We start from the raw sequence: 16,573 nt of genomic DNA, 5'->3' as shown, positions 1-16,573 counted from the left end.
AAGACTTATGTGGTTTTGGGTATGATCAATTCCACCTCAACTATCTGAAAACTGAAATTATTTTAATAAGATAAAGCAATTGACAGAAAAAATGTAAAGGAATTTTAGCATTTCTTGATTTTACTAATTAATTTGTTAATGACTTGAAGACATTACTACTAGCTTTCTTATATTCATAGACTTTTAATTATTTAGAAATAAACTAAAAGATTATTTCAATGTTTATGAATGGCACAGTTGTTGCTTGGGAGGTTATGATAAGCTGATATTTTCTAGAAAATCTTTACCATTAGTAGTTTCTAGCAGTATGAATATTTTACATTGTGTCACAATTATTTACATGTTGGGTTTTCACAGGGGTAGTAAATTCCAAGGAGTAGAGGACCCTATTTTACTATTTGTATAGTTCTAGAACTTTATCATTTATTTAAATTTAATGCAGCAAATATTTATTGAGTCTTGTGCTAGGCATGGGGATACAGAGATGAGTAAGACATGGTTCTCAGTTTCAAGAAACTCATAATCTAGTGTGAGATTCAGAGGCTAAGCAGATAATTTCCATATGGATAGAGTGCTATGGAGTGCTATGAAAGTACAGAGGAGGATACTAAGCTAACATGAAGGATTTCAGAAGTCAGGGAAATAATTTTGGAGGATAATTTGTGAGCTGAATCTTGAAAGAAAGACGAGTTGAATAGGTAGATGGGTGGGATGGCATCCAGCCATATGAAATGGTATGAGCACAAAGTCAGAAGTCTGAAATAGTGTTTTTTAGTTGGTTTATTTTTTGTTTTCTGGGAAGTCACTGGAGTCGATGTGGGTAAAGGTCTGTGTCATGATGGGCCTTGTCTGCTGTTAGGATGAGCTTGGTCTTTACCTGTGGGGCAACATTTCGCATAGTGTGTTCCAGGAAGTGCTTCTCAAAAGTATGTTGTGGTCAAATAAGTGTGTAAAATGTTGCTTAGTGTAAGCTAGGTTTATTGAGTCATAATGCACAGTGACAAGCTGGAGTAAGTAAGTAGCTTTAACTTACTATTTTCCAAACTTATTTGACCATAGAACCTCTTCCACAAAATATCAATACTTATTAATAACCCACAGTATAATTCCATGAAGTACACTTTAGGAAATGTTACTGTGCATGTAGGAGATATTAAAGGGCTTTATGTAGATTCTTGTCCTCAGTGTCCAAGTTAATACTGAATTAAGACATTTTGTTATTTTAGAAAGTTTAATGGAAATATTACTTTTTCAAGTTCTCAGTATAACTTGAATAAATTTCTGTATTCTCACACTTCGACTTCATTTACAGCATGATGAAAGCATTAGAAGGCACATGGAACAAATTGAACAAAGAAAAGAAAAAGCTGCTGAGTTAAGCAGTGGACGACATGCAAATACTGATTATGCCCCCAAATTGACCCCTTATGAAAGAAAGAAGCAGTGTTCTCTCTGCAGTGTCCCGGTAGGTTGTCAGTATCAGTATCGTTATGATACGTTATAATTTATTTACTAAAGTTTATTAAACTATGGAAATATATTCTCCCAATCTTTTAAAAGTCATACTAAGGCATCTGCTGACTACTGTGGATTTCTTTCATGATGTTTATGCAAAGTAAGTAGTACAAAAATAGTATCAGCAGTTAGGAGTAGCAGTGCAAAGAACCAAAGCATGCAGTTGCTGCTAAAATGGATGTATACCTGCTTAATGATAGCCCAAGTCAATATTTTTGGGTATTATGACCACAAAAGAAAAGGAACATTTTCAGTGCTGAAACTTGAACCTTGATACTTAGAAGAAATGATACTCTGTTAAGGTTGGCTTTGATGACATGCCTTTTTGACCATGTGTCTTCTAGAGCAGAGGTCCCCAACCTTTTTGGCACCAGGGACCAGATTTCTTGGAAGACAGTTTTTCCACGGACGGGGGTGGGGGGGATGGTTCAGGTGGTAACGGAAGCGACAGGGAGCGGCAGATGAAGCCGCTCGTTCACTGGCCGCTCACCTGCCCACCGCTCACCTCCTGCTCTGCGGCCCAGTTCCTAAGAGGTCCAGTAACGGTCCGCGAACCCGGGGTTGGGCACCCCTGTTCTAGAGGATTCTCAGAATTGTATTCTAAAGAAAATATTTTTAAGACTAATATGTAAATGCTAGAGTGATCGCAACTTGCATATAGTATACTGGATAGAATGTGTAATATTTAAAGTAAGATATAATTATATGCTCATTACATTGCTTTGATTTTACGTTTTTAGATCTCTTCAGAGGTGTATCTTTTTAGCCACATTAAAGGAAAAAAACACCAACAAGCTGTGAGAGAAAATAGCAGCATCCAAGGGCGTGAACTTTCAGATGAGGAAGTGGTAAGCTTTAATTTTGTTCATTTATTGAGTACCTTCTATGTTCTTTTCTATTATGAAGAAATCCATGTTCATATGTATTTCTGTGATTATTTAAAACTATATTTAATATTTAATAACTACTACAATATAGTATACAAATGTCCTTATTTTAGTATATATATTAAAAGAAACAGAAATAAGAATTTAATACTGTTTATATAATTTCAGTGCAAAAAAATGTTTATGGTATTTTGATATTTTAATAATTTTAAAATATTAGTAATTTTAAATTTTTAATAATTTTATTTAATGATGTTCTATGTTTCTTGGAAAACAGTTAACAATATAAAAATCATATAAATTGATAATTTTGTATCAGTACAATACTTAGAAATTTGGGGAAATGCATTATTTATCTACCTATAATTGCTATTTACATGGAATTTAGATTTGTATAAGTAGTTTTATAAATGTTTTTCATTCGACTGTTATTGAGATATGTATGTCATTACTAATCTCTGAATTTGTTGGTTCTATTTTTAATAGAAAATTTCTAAACATACCCAAAGATGAGAAATTCATGTTTGTCAAGCATCTTTTAAGATGTCTAGGAAAGGTTATTGTGGTTCTTTGAGGGCAGTACTTGTGTGTAGGTGCACATGTGTGTTTAACTCTTTTTTCTTTTTTTTTTGAAGTAGAGCATATATTAGTAGAATACACAAATTTAAAGTATATAGCTTGATGAATTTTTACATTTGTTCCACTCATATCAGCACATAAATCATTTCTTGAACCCCAGAAGGCTCCCTCATGCCCCATCTCAGTCGTGCTCCCAAAAGGTAACTGGTCTCTTGACTACTAGCACAATCAATTAGTCTTGCCTGTTCTTGAACTTCATATAAATGATATCATACAGTATGTACTTTTTGTACCTGGCTTCTTTCACTCATCCTTAAGTCTGTGAGATTGATCCCTAATGTTTATATGAAGCTATAGTTCATTCTTTTTCTTAGGTTTTTGTCAGTGCTCTCCAGGCAAAGACCATCAGGAACACATCTACAATTGAATAAAATTAGGTTCATTGCTTGTTAAAAGAAGGGAAAATGCGCACTATGGGAAGTTATAGTTTCTCAATAATGTGTTAGAAAGGACTTATTATAGGATTTGGGTCTTTGCTAGGTGACCTGGAGGTGGGGGGGAGTGTTCAAGGACGTGGGACTTTGCTCTGGAATGGATGCTGTCAGGAAGCAGGGGTAATTCTGTGGATGGTTCTTAATAAATCTTACCTAGGTAGGAGGAACAAAGCTGCTGTTTTCTCCTAAGTTTCTGGATATGAACAGTGTTTGAGGGGAAATTGCACATGGTTAATTTGGCTCACTTCTTTATGATTTCCTCCTTTTAAGGATTTTTGCCCCTCAAGTTCCAACTATTTTGACAGCTCTAAACCAAATTCTGTCTCCTCAGCTTAGTAAGACTGCCACTTTCACCTTGCACTGTTCTCTCATGCCAAAAATCGGCATAAGCCCTTGGGGAAAAATCCAGAGTGAATGTGGAGCTCGCCTCATGTGCTTCCCTCCTTTTAGGGATCATGGTCTCTCAAGTTCTGGCTGTGTTGGCTGTTCTTTAATGCCTTTAAATAGATGTTTTGTATATTTTGTGCAACTTTTGGAGTTGGAAGATTAGTCCAGTTTAAGCCAGTCACTGTGGCTGAAATTGGAAGTCTTTACATGTTTAATTTCTGTAATATCCATTGTTTGACATAATGCTTGACACATAGTATGGTATTTAATAAGAACTCATTTAGTCGAGTTGAACTGAAAGGTTATACAGAATGGCTTTAGGTACCATTAATAAAGGTGAAATAAAAAATGGAATTAATCATCTATTTAGTTTACCTGAAATAATTTTTTTGCCTTTTAATCAAATTGTATGGGTATTTTAAGAGAGAGTAATATGGAATTTTTTTTTTTTTTTACTTGAATCATTCATGTTATTATCCCCATTCTCTACTTAAGTTTACTGTTTAGAGCTAGAGTCAGGTGTATGTGTGTTCCACTATGAGAAAAAATCCTCAATTGCTTCATTAATTAGAATTTAATTATTCCCATTATAAAGGAAATTCTTCCACTTATAAAAATTGTTTGTAACTAAGTTCTCTTAATAAAAAAACTAAATATATTATTCAATTTACAAAAAATTATTTTAACTTTTTGTGGAGCACTGCTGTCATGTAAACTGGAATCTAAATTTTATGTGTTTTTATCTCAATGAGAGAAGTAGAGAAGGAAAGAATATTTAATTCATGTACTTTGGAAGAAAAATGTGTAATATTATCTAACTTTTGTAGCTACTAAAGCATAGTTTGATGTTTGGCTGTAGTGGTTTAAGATTTGATCGATGTATTCATTTTGTGTACTGTTTCAGTATAAAAGTATTAAATTTTCTTTAAGTTCTCAATTCATGTAGTTATTCTTGGTTATAGCCCCTTTTTCCTGAAAACAAGTGTGCAATGTAGCATATGAGTTGTGTGATACAGAAAGGCAATTTTATATTTACACACACACGTCATTTTTAATCAGCAAAGGTATCTATAGTAAACATACTTGTTCTACTTAAAGTTATTACTTGTCATCTGTGATGTCTTTATATTATATACACTTTATCTGTGACCCTTCTTCTTTGACATATAAGATTTTATTTATACCACCTCTGACCTAATAAAATTGGACCTTTGACCTTATGCACTTGACATATCAGATAACTTACTCCTGATCTCTGACACATTTTGTTTCAAGCCTGTTAAACATAATAGGTAGCTGCCCAGCAAGAAAGGTTTAATGTTTTGTGTTTTTATTGTAATTTGACCAGGAAATTTTTCTTATGTTTCTTGAGACTTCACAAAAAGAGCTGTTATATGTTTGATTTTTTTTTCTCTTTCATCATCTTAGAATGCAAACGATAAAAGTACGTGATTTTTAAAGGTCAACAGAAACTGGTGCTAGTTTAAATACATTCCAAAATTTAATTTTTCAGCACATTACTAGAGAAATAGAAAAGTATTAGTTTTAATTAAAACTCTGATTTCTTTTGTGACCCTGTTATCACACTCTCTGAGGAAGCTGATAGTGATTTTTGTAGGACTTGCATAAAGTACATTTAATTCCATATAGAAAATGAAATTAAAAAGGTTTAAAAACATTTTTTTAATTTATCCATTTCTGTGTTTGTGAGACTCCTTGGTTCTAAAAGCATATAAATTATACCTGTTTGCCAACCGTGTTATTTAAATATAGAGAAAATAATAGTTTATTTTCATTTAATTCATGGAAAGTATGAAAAGAACTTTTATGAAGAATCTTAAGTTATAATTTATTGAATGTTTACAACCAAGTGTGATTTTACAAATCCCAAATTAGTATTTCTGCTTGGAAAATTATGCTAATTAGGTGATTGAAGGAAAAAATGAAAATTTTAATTAGTAAAAATATAAAGATATCACTGTATTTAATGGAATATAAGCCAATCTCTTTGGCTAGAGTGTGCCTGGCATTGATGTGGAAAAAGTAGTAAAGGGCTTCCCTGATGGCACAGTGGTTAAGAATCCACCTGCCAATACAGGGGACACGGGTTCGAGCTCTGGTCCGGGAAGATCCCACTTGCCGCAGAGCAGCTAAGCCCGTGCGCCACAACTACTGAGCCTGCGCTCTAGAGCTCGCAAGCCACAACTATTGAAGCCCTTGTGCCACAACTACTGAAGCCCTTGTGCCACAACTACTGAAGCCCACGCGCCTAGAGCCCGTGCTCCTCAACAAGAGAAGCCACCGCAAGGAGAAGCCCGTGCACCACAAGGGAGAGTAGCCCCCACTCACCACAACTACAGAAAGCCCGCGCACAGCAACGAAGACCCAACGCAGCCAAAAATAAATAAATAATTAAAAAAAAAAAAGAGGTAGTAGATGTCTTCCAGAATTGATGGCAGTCTGAGAAATAATAGATAACTCCGTAATTCCTAATAGATTCATTTTCTTTTTACCTTGGTTATTAGGTTTGTAGAAGCACAAGTATTTACTCTCTTTTTATAATCATGTTAGGAAAACATCTTCTTTGCCTTTCAACAGAAAATCAAGTCAAATTAAAAAACTAGAACTCATTTAGAATGGATCTTCATTTCCCCCCAATACTTCAATAAGTACATTTTATGTTAGTTTGAGAAATGAGGTAAAAACATCTTACCCTTTCTTATAGGACGTAGTTTCCATTGCCTTCATTTTCTCTTTAATAGGATGGGAAAATTTTTATAGTTGTGTGTGTATATAATTCACACACACATATAGCTGATTGTTAATGTGTATATTTCTTCTCACTTTTGGAATTCTTATGGTGGTAAATTCACTCACATTGTACCTGGGATGTGCAGAGAATATGTAGCTATCTATCTATAGCTGATTTAGCCTTCTTCGTTGGTTCAAGGAAAAAATTTTAAGTAGGCAACCAGTTTGTTTTAAACCTTAGTTTGATCCGGTAATTTAATTAGTTTCCATAGTTAGTACCCAGCCTCTTTTATAACAATCCTTGGTCCCCATCCTCTTGCTTATTTCCTTAAGATGGCATCTTTGCGTATCGAAGTAAGAGTATGGCATACGTAACCCCATGTTAGGAGGAAAAGTTGGGATCTTACTACATCATATCTTCTGTCTTTTCTGATTTCCAGTGTGAGTTGCTTGTTTACCTGTTCACTTAGTGTACTCAGGGCCACCGATCTGGAAGGGTGGCTAGTGAACGCTTGATCTATTCTTTCCACTTGGATGGTGTTCCAGTGGAGCATCAGCCATTTATTTACCTCCTCCTGATCAGGCCACCCCTCAGTTCTCTCTGTTTTTATATCTCTGAGACTTTACCATAACCTCCATTCTGGCCCCTGGCCTCCTACTGGCTTCTACCACATAAGAACTAAGGGCATTTGGGGAAAGCTAAACTACACAGCATGGCCATATTAATGGACCACACCCTATTTGGTGCCAGGGACACCTAGAGAGACAGTTTCTTTTGAGAATCAAAAATAATACTTTTGTCATTACTCTGATTTAGCTAACACACCTATCTCCCTTGGGACACACTTTTTTTTCCTCCTTTCATCTCCAAATTTTTTTGGCTGGAAAGAAGTAAAATTTACTTTAACCTCTCTTTCCTCCTTATTCTAACCAAGTAACTAAGCCTTAAGGTTGCAAAAGGGAACTTTCTCCATATTTTGAAGTAAATGCTATAGGAATCCTCCAGGCTTGATTATTGACATGCTAAAGGGCAAAGTAAATAAATTTATTAAATCTCAGGATATTAGCTTGGCTTATAAAACTCTTGTCTTGCTGCATATATCTGTTCTGCATATCTAAAGTTGATTATTATAAGGTGCTTTTTTAAAACTTTATTTTGGAACAAATTCTAATCACCTGTCTAGCTGGGTTGAAATGGGCAAAGACCATGTGCTAAGAAAGGTAAAATGGATAATCACATTAATAATTTTGAAATAGTACTCCCGTGATACCTGTTTCTCATGCTTCTTCTAATGTTACGTGTTGTGCTTTCACTGCTAATAATCACTGTCTCTTTTCTGTATCGGTTTTCTTTTATTAAACATTCATTATTGGAGATATTATTCATTAATCAATAATTCAGGATCAGAACCTAAAGAACTATAACTTTCTTATGTTTTTTTCAGAGTCTGTGTTATTGGGTCAGTAGATTACAACTACATCAGTATTTCTTCCATTGATCTTTGCTTTTAAACAGTTACTCTATTGTAAAATGCATTTTTAAATAGGTAACAAATAACTGCAGTTTAGAAACTTAAACTATTCAGTTTTGTATAAAATTTCATTCTGTGACTCTTAGCTCTCAAAATACTGTTAACCTGTACAAATGTGAAAAGCCATTTCAACCATATTTTCCTGCATGAGTCCTTGGTGGGTGTATACTGTAACACATGCTACTTTTCTTTTGCATCATGGTGGTTGCCTAATTTCATAGTTTACTTAAACTAATTAAGATTATTTTTTCCTTTTGGCATCTGCTTATTTGAGGTTTAGAATGGAGTTTTCTAGATGATATTTTAAGTGTTAAACGTTATACTTTTTTTTAATATAAATTTTTAATTTATTTATTTATTTTTGGCTGTGTTGGGTCTTTGTTGCTGCGCGCAGGCTTTCTCTAGTTGCGGTGAGCGGGCGTTATTATTCGTTACGGTGCGTGGGCTTCTCATTGCGGTGGCTTCTCTGTGGAGCGTGGGCTCTAGGCATGCGGGCTTCAGTAGTTGTGGCACATGGGCTCAGTAGTTGTGGCTCGCTGGTTCTAGAGCGCAGGCTCAGTAGTTGTGGTGCACGGGCTTAGTTACTGCGCGGCATGTGGGATCTTCCCGGACCAGGGCTGGAGCCCGTGTCCCCTGCATTGGCAGGTGGATTTCTAACCACTGCACCACCAGGGAAGTCCCTTTAATATGTTTTTGGCAGTTATTTGCAACAGGTATCCATTGCCTTTAAGAAGTTAATTACATACCTAAACACTATTGTTTTATAAAAGACAACTCTTAAACTCCTTATACTCTTAATCCAGATCATGGTAGCTAGGAATGACTAGAACCGTGGCTAGTTCTACACACTCACAGAGTATAGGCTGATACTTTCCCATCTGGCTCTTCAGTGTCAATTACAAGGAGCTGCAGAATTGTGTCCATGGGCGATGTTAAAGATGGGAGCAACTGTGATCACTATTTCTCAGCTGCTGTCTTTCAGTTGGATGATGGAGGATCTGAAAGAGGGTTACAGTGAGACAAATTTATACAGCTCAAGCTGCTTCTACTTGAATATGCTGTAAAAGTTTTATAATATGTATTTCTTTATATAGAAATTTTATGCCTGCATAATCTTGAAATCCATAGTATGACGATTTCATGTGGGAGGGGTAAAGGAAATGAAAGATTTATTGATAGTTTATGAGTGGGAACATTTCTGCCCTAATGAGGATAGACGACAAATTTAGCATTTTACATGCCTAATTTAGATAATTCCTCTAATTTTCCTTAATAAATAAGTGATTATAAATGCTTTTACTTTAATTAAGACTTTAATAAGTTCTTTATCTGAAATTCAGTGGCCAGTGTTTTAGTTCCAGAGTAGATATTCATAGAGGAGCAGGGAACACCTATCTCTGATCAAAGTTACTGAGTTTAGTAATAATTATTCTGTCACTTTGGCTTCTCTTGCAGTTGGCAGAGTAGGCACATCTGTTGTGTTAGGAAAATCACAAAGCTATAAAACAGAATTCTCACAGTCCCATAGTTTGGTCCTGTCTCTCAAAAAAATTTTTTTTAGATTATGAATTATCTTAGCATAAAGAATTTTTAAAAGAATAGGTACATGTATATGTATAACTGAATCACTTTGCTGTACACCTGAAATTAACACAACATTGTTAATCAACTATACTCCAATATAAAATAAAAATAAAAATAAAGTGGCCTAGTTTAAAATTACATTGGAGAAATTTTTATAAAGTGAAAAAATTTTAGATATATATATTATTATGTTATGTGAAAATTTCAGTCATATAAATTTAACATTTCATTCCTTGTAGATAATTTATATATATTATTTTATGCAAAGATAAAATATATTACCTTTTCTCCCATATTTCACTAGGGTTGCTGAATTTTCTTTTTAGATATTAAAATTTTACACCAAAAAAAAAAGAAAGTAATGTAGTAAACCCCATATTCCTGTCACCTGGATAATTAGGTGATAACACTTCTTTTTTTTCTTTACATTTGGAAGGATAGGGGAATACATGAGATACAAAGTGTGGGTGAGAGGACTGGGTTCCAGGAGTAGAGCTTAACTCCTTATGTTTCACAATGAAAAGTCAGTAGGTAATCCTAAAATTGAAAAATGAAGAAGTAGCAACACAAAATATATTAAGGAGTATAGAGAAAAAAAGGTAAAATAATCAGCTAAAATCATTGCCTCTGGATTGAGGAAAGAAGTGGGGAAACCAGTAGGAAACTACTTTCTTTGAACTATTGACTGTGTAAATTATGTGTATGGGTAACTGACAAATGCAAAAGCATTTTTAAAAAATTAAAGAAGAAATGGAACAATGGAGATGTGTCCCTGTTGCTAAGGAGTCTTCTGTGCCCCCCCCCTTTTTTTTTTTGGTTCAAGGTTAAAATTAAATAAATGAATGCATCTGCAACCATAAAAGACCATTATGGTGAAGTTGGGTATTTTGGCTAGTTACATCCTTAGTTCTTTATTCTTTTAAACTGTTGCAATATCCTTTGATGCCATTATAAAAGACAAAATACTAGATTCCATTTTGGCCACTTTGATGAGATTTGCTCAGATAGGTGCATGTATTCTTAATTTCAAGTTGGCTTTTTAGCTTTTTGGCATTGTAGAACAAGTGAATTAAAGCATGTACAATTGACTCTTGCCAGGGTTTCATCTGTGTTAACCATGCTATAGGATTTGGGGTACAGAGTGACCTTAGATTTATGCTGGTAACTAGTTCAGTAACTTGGCATTTTAAGCTGAATGAAATTAAGACTTTTTTTACCCTGTTTATTTTCTGATTTGGAGTTTTAACAATTTACAAGTTTTTATAAATGGCTCTTATCAAGGTAAGGAAGTTCCCTAGTTTTGTAAGATCTTAAAAAAATAAATAGGTATTAATTTTTATTGAAATTTTTTTCTGGATCTTATGGAAAGGTCACTTTTTCCTTTATTTTATTTATTTATTTTTTTGGCCACGCTGCACACCTTGTGGGATCTTAGGTCCCCCACCAGAGATCAAACCTGGCCCTCGGCAGTGAAAGCACGGAGACTTAACCACTGGACCACAAGGGAATTCCCTCCCTTAATTTTTTTAATGTGATATATTACATTAATGACTTTTCTGTTATTAAACTTATTTGGTCTTGATTTAAAGATATGTAGTTGAATTTGTTTTGCAAATATTTTAGTTAGATTTTCCTAATTTTCCTTTCTCAAGATTATATTAGCTTCATAATATAAGCTAACAAGTTTTTCCTTTTTTTTTTTAAACTCCTGGCATAGGTTGCATAAAATAGAAATAACTTTTCTTTGAAGGTTTTGTTTAATGTGTCTATAAAATTATATGTTCTTAGTATGTGTTTTTTCTGGAAAATTATTTTCTGTTTTTAATTTGTGGTAAAATACACGAGTTAAAATTTATCATCCTATCCATTTTTAAGTGTACAGTTCAGTGGCATTAAGTACATTCACATTGTTGTCTGCCATCACCAACATCCAGCCACAGAAATCTTTTCATTGTGCAAAACTGAAACTCTTTACCCTTTAAACAATAACTCCCCATTCTCCCTCCCCCCAGGCCTTGGCAATCACCATTCCTTCTGTCTCAGGATTTGACTACCACACATACCTCACACAAATGGAATCATATAGTATTTGTTTTTTTTGTGAGTGGCTTATTTCACTCAGCGTAAGATTCAACCATGTTGTAGCATATGTCAGAATTTCCTTCCTTTTTAGGGCAGAGTAATATTCCATTGTATGTATATACCACATCTTGTTTATCCATTTATGTGTGGATAGACACTTGGTTTCCTTCCACCATTTGGCTACGGCAAATAATGCTGCTATGGACATGTACAAATATCTGTTTGAGTGCTTGCTTTCAATTATTTGTATGTATACCCAGAAGTAGATTTCTGGATCGTACTGTGATTGTATTTTTAATTTTTTGAGGACACTAAACTTTTTTTCCCAGTAGCTGTACAGTTTTACTTGCCCACGAACTGCTCAAGGGTACCAATTTCTCCACATCCTTGCCAACATTGTTATTTTATGTTTTTTTGGTAGTTAGCTATCCTAATGAATTGGTCAGATTTTAGATTAGCAATTATTTATTTGAGTGTATTTTGATTTTCTATGATTTACTACATCTATTTTGGTAAATTTTCATTTACTAGGAAATTATATGTTTTCTTAAGTTTTCAAAGGTCTTGCAAAACATTTTTCATAGTATTCTTTGTGATTTTTAAAGGAATCTTTAACTGTGTCTCCTTTTTCATTTCTAACATTTAAAATTTGTGTGTATTTTTTTTTAATATTTATTTATTTATTTGGCTGTGTTGGGTCTTAGTTGCGGCATGAGGGATCTTCGTTACAGCATGCAGGATCATTTTAGTTGCGACAGGCGGGATCTTTTAGTTGCGGCATGTGGGATCTAGTTCCCTGACCAGGGATCAAACCCAGGCCCCCTGCATTGGGAGCGTGGAGTCTTAGCCACTAGACTACCAGGGAAGTCCTGTGCCTGTATTTTTTTTCTTGATCATTCTTGTCATGAGTTTGTCTATTTTATTAGTATTTCTAAAGATTTGGTTTTGTCGATCCTATCTCTTCTTTGTTTTTTACTCAGTAAATGTCATTTCTTGGTTTTATTATTTCCTTTTTACTTCTTTCTCTGAGTTTATTTTTGCCAGTCTTTTTCTAACTCCTTAAGGTGAATGCTTGGCTCATTAATTTTTAGCCTTTTTTTCTAAAGATACTAATTTCTAAGGCCTTTTTTGATACAAAATATTTTCATTATTACTCATTTCTAAATATTTTCTAATTTCCTTCAGAATTTTTTATTTTATCCATTGGTTGTTTAGAACATTGACTTGAAATTTCCAAACATAAGAGTTTTGTCTGTTGATTTCTACATTAATTACAGTAAGATCAGAGAATGTAGTCTTCGAAATCCTTTGAAATCTGAAGTAGCGTAGCACAGGGTAAGATTTTGTAAATGTTCTGTGCCTGAAGAGAAAGTGTATTTTCTAGTTACCTAGTCTATCAAGCATATTAGTCATGATATTACAATATTCTATATCTATATTGATTTTTGTCTACTTTCAATTACTGATTGAGGAGATTAAAGTCTCTCACTATGATCATAAATTTATTTTTTCTTGTTCCATCCATTTTTGCTTCATATATTTTGAGGCTAGGTTACTAAGAGCATACAAGTTTAGAATTGTATATCTTTCTAATGTATTCAGCCTTTTACTATATGAAATGGCTCTGTAGCATGAGTAATGCTATAGGTGAATAGTTTTCCTTTTTTTCTGCAGGTGCTTTCTGGTTTTAACATCAAGTTCATAATAGATTCACAAAATAAATTGGCTTTTTTTTCTATCTCTGAAGAATTTTCTTAAAGTCTTATTTTGTTTGACAGTAATATACATATACTAGATTTCATTTATTTAGTATATGCATGGTGTATCTTTTTCTACTTTAAAATATTTTGGTGAAATTCATTATGTAACAGAAGAGTACATAAGATGTATATATACTGTTTGTAGAATAATAATAGAACAACTGTCTTTGTGCCTACTACTCAGGTTAGTGAGAATCTCCCAGTAGGAAATTTTGTTTGTTTGTATGTGCTTTTGCTTATGAAAGATATTTTCACTGGGTAGACATTTGCAGTTTTAACATTTATTTTCTCCAAAAATTGAGTAGATATCATTTGCTGTCTTCTTGCTTCTACTCCTAATAGAGTCAGTTTGTTCTTCTTTATTCTTTTTCAAAATTTCCTTGGCTATTCCTCTGCTTTTCAGTTTCTACATAACCTTTGCAATTAACTTGTAAGCTAAGAAAATCCTGTTTGTGTTTTGATTGAGACTGCATTGAGATAAGTGTGAACATCTTTTAAATATTCTTTCTTTCCATCCAGCCACATGTTTGTCTACTCATATATTGTATTTGTGTGTATGTGTCATTCAGTAAAGTGTATAGTTTTCTTCATTTAAGTCTTAAGCATTTCTTGCTGGGCTTGTTTCTCAGTAATTAGTGGGTTTTACAAGTATTTTGTATTTCAGTTTTTATTTTCTTTTAAACAAAGAGGTAGTTCCAAGGTTATAGATTAGAGTGGTGGCAATGCCTTTTGCTTTATTTTATGAATATGAGTGTTTGTGTGTGTTTAAAAGTGTGAAATGATTCATGGATTTGACTGTCAGATATTTTGCATAGGGGCCAGGCTAATCTTCTGTGCATTGCTTTAATTTAAAATATGTGGTGCCAAAATGAGCACTATTCTTTGTTTTTAATTTCAATTTTTATTTCATTATGGTCATAGATTATGCCTTATATAGGTTCTACTTTAGAAAATTTAATGATTTTCTTTATAGCTTCATACATTGTAAAATTTTAAGAAGAATATGTTTTTTTCTCTTTCGGTATATATAATATATGTTAGATCAAATTTGTTCATTGTTATGTGAATATTCTTACTTTTTTTTTGAATATTCTTACTTTTTTACACCTATTTTTGTGCTCATTAATATCCTTTTCTCAAAAATGAAGACTGCCAATATGCTATTATTATTTATTCTTGCCTCCTTGTATTCTTAAAATCAGTTTTTGCAATATATATATCACAAAGTTTTATTATCGTGGTCATAACTATTTACACATTTTTCATCTTTTTAAGAATATGAAACATTCCTCTTTCTTATTTAATGCCTCTCTCTTAGAATTTTTTTTTTTTGTATTATTATGGCAAACCTAGTTTTGGTTAGGTTTTTGATATGTACTTTTATACTCGTCCTCTTTCCTCCTCTTCCCTTCATAGTTTTATTTTTGCATCTAGATCTATTACTAAAAAAATACTTTTATTTTAGTTGTTTTCTGCTCTATAAAAAGTTACCATGCTGTATGTGATCTTTTTGAACTTAGCTCTTTTCCACTCAGTATTATAGTGCCTAGATTCATACAAATTGGGAATTTCCTGCTGTTTTTAAAACACTTTGAGGTATAAATGTTATACATTAAACTGCACTTACTTTAAAGTTTACGATTTAATAAGTTTTGTCATATTCATACACCCATGAAACCATCACCACGATCAAGATAGTGAACGTAATTGTCATCTCAAAAAGTTTCATCATCTGCTATATCCTTGCTGGTTTTCTGCCTACTTTTGTTCTATCAATTTTTGAGAGAGGGATATGGAAATCTTTTATTTTAATTGTTAATTTTTCTATTTCTTTTGGCAGTTCAATCAGTTTTTGCTTCATGTTGTTCAAAGCTTTGTTATTAGATTCATAAATGCTAATCGTTGTTATGTCCTCTTGATTAATTGACCCCTTTTTATTGTCAAATGACCTTCTTTATTCCTAATATTCTTTGCTATGTTGTCTAATATTAACATAACCACTCCAGCTTTCTTTTATCTAGTGTTAGAGTGGTATATTCTTTTTTATCCTTTTACTTGTAACGTATGTATTTATTTTTTTGCGTGCATCCTTTTCTTAAACATTTAAAGGTCAATAGACTTAAAGGGAATGTTTATTCTGGTACTGTTGACTATGATGTGAAGCTGCTAACTCTCTCAAGCCCTTGTCACCCAGGGCTTGTGAAAACCACTCACAAGTGGGGAGTTCCAGCTCTGTCTATGAGCATTATTGTCTCTGATTCTGTATTGAAAAGATGATGTTATTTGTGATCTGTGGTAATATTGTTACTGGGATATTATTGAAACAATTTCTAAGGATGGAGTCTGATACTAATCTAAGTTGCTATATTTGAAATCTGAGAATTCTGCGAAGACATCTTTCATTATAAGCCTTGGTTCAATACTACTGAACCATTCCCTGTTGTAGTATTGAGCTCAGACCTCTTTCCATCTTCACAGCATGATAAATTATAAGCGTGTTGAACTCTGGGCTTTTCTTTGAGTCATCTGTTAAACCTCAGATTAGATCAGAAAAGAATATCAGTATCTGAAAAAGAAGTCTTTACCTCATTTATCATCTCCACCAACCAGAAAACTGATGGAGTATTTGTAATTGTCACTGAGTGGCAGGGGGACAGATGGTGGACTATCATTCTATCAGAAGATGGCCTTTTCTCTTTTACATGGTGTCTGTTTCACAGTATTTCATTAGCTTCATTTTTCTCATCCGTCACTTCAAACAATATAATACATAGATTGTAATAGATAAGAACATAAGTGTATCCTACACCTGTAGACAGGGACCTTGGCAGAGTTGAATCTTTTGTATAATTAAAATAACCTATCGAGTTTTAAAAATTGTCATTGTCACATGTGTTTAATTTTTCAAAATGATGCTGTCACAAAGGGCATTATTTTGGTAAAAGGCATTACATTTCAGATTTTCTTAAATTTACTGTTTGACTAAATTTAAAATTTTATTT

At 33.3% G+C, this 16,573-nt stretch overlaps 1 protein-coding gene across 3 annotated transcripts in view; it reads left to right on the top strand.

Annotated features, from left to right (window-relative positions):
* Window positions 1-16,573, top strand: part of SCAPER (S-phase cyclin A associated protein in the ER) — a 473,879-nt gene that overhangs the window by 187,901 nt on the left and 269,405 nt on the right. For all 3 annotated transcript variants that reach the window (XM_057544059.1, XM_057544058.1, XM_057544060.1), the window contains exons 19-20: window positions 1,313-1,465; window positions 2,256-2,363. In XM_057544059.1, coding sequence (XP_057400042.1) covers window positions 1,313-1,465; window positions 2,256-2,363 — 261 coding nt within the window. The remainder of the gene's footprint in view (window positions 1-1,312; window positions 1,466-2,255; window positions 2,364-16,573) is intronic.

This window comes from Balaenoptera acutorostrata, chromosome 3 (assembly GCF_949987535.1).
Source record: "Balaenoptera acutorostrata chromosome 3, mBalAcu1.1, whole genome shotgun sequence".
Taxonomy (NCBI): Eukaryota; Metazoa; Chordata; class Mammalia; order Artiodactyla; family Balaenopteridae; genus Balaenoptera; species Balaenoptera acutorostrata.
Note: the sequence above shows the minus strand (reverse complement) of the source record. Positions and strands in the feature narration are given on the sequence as shown.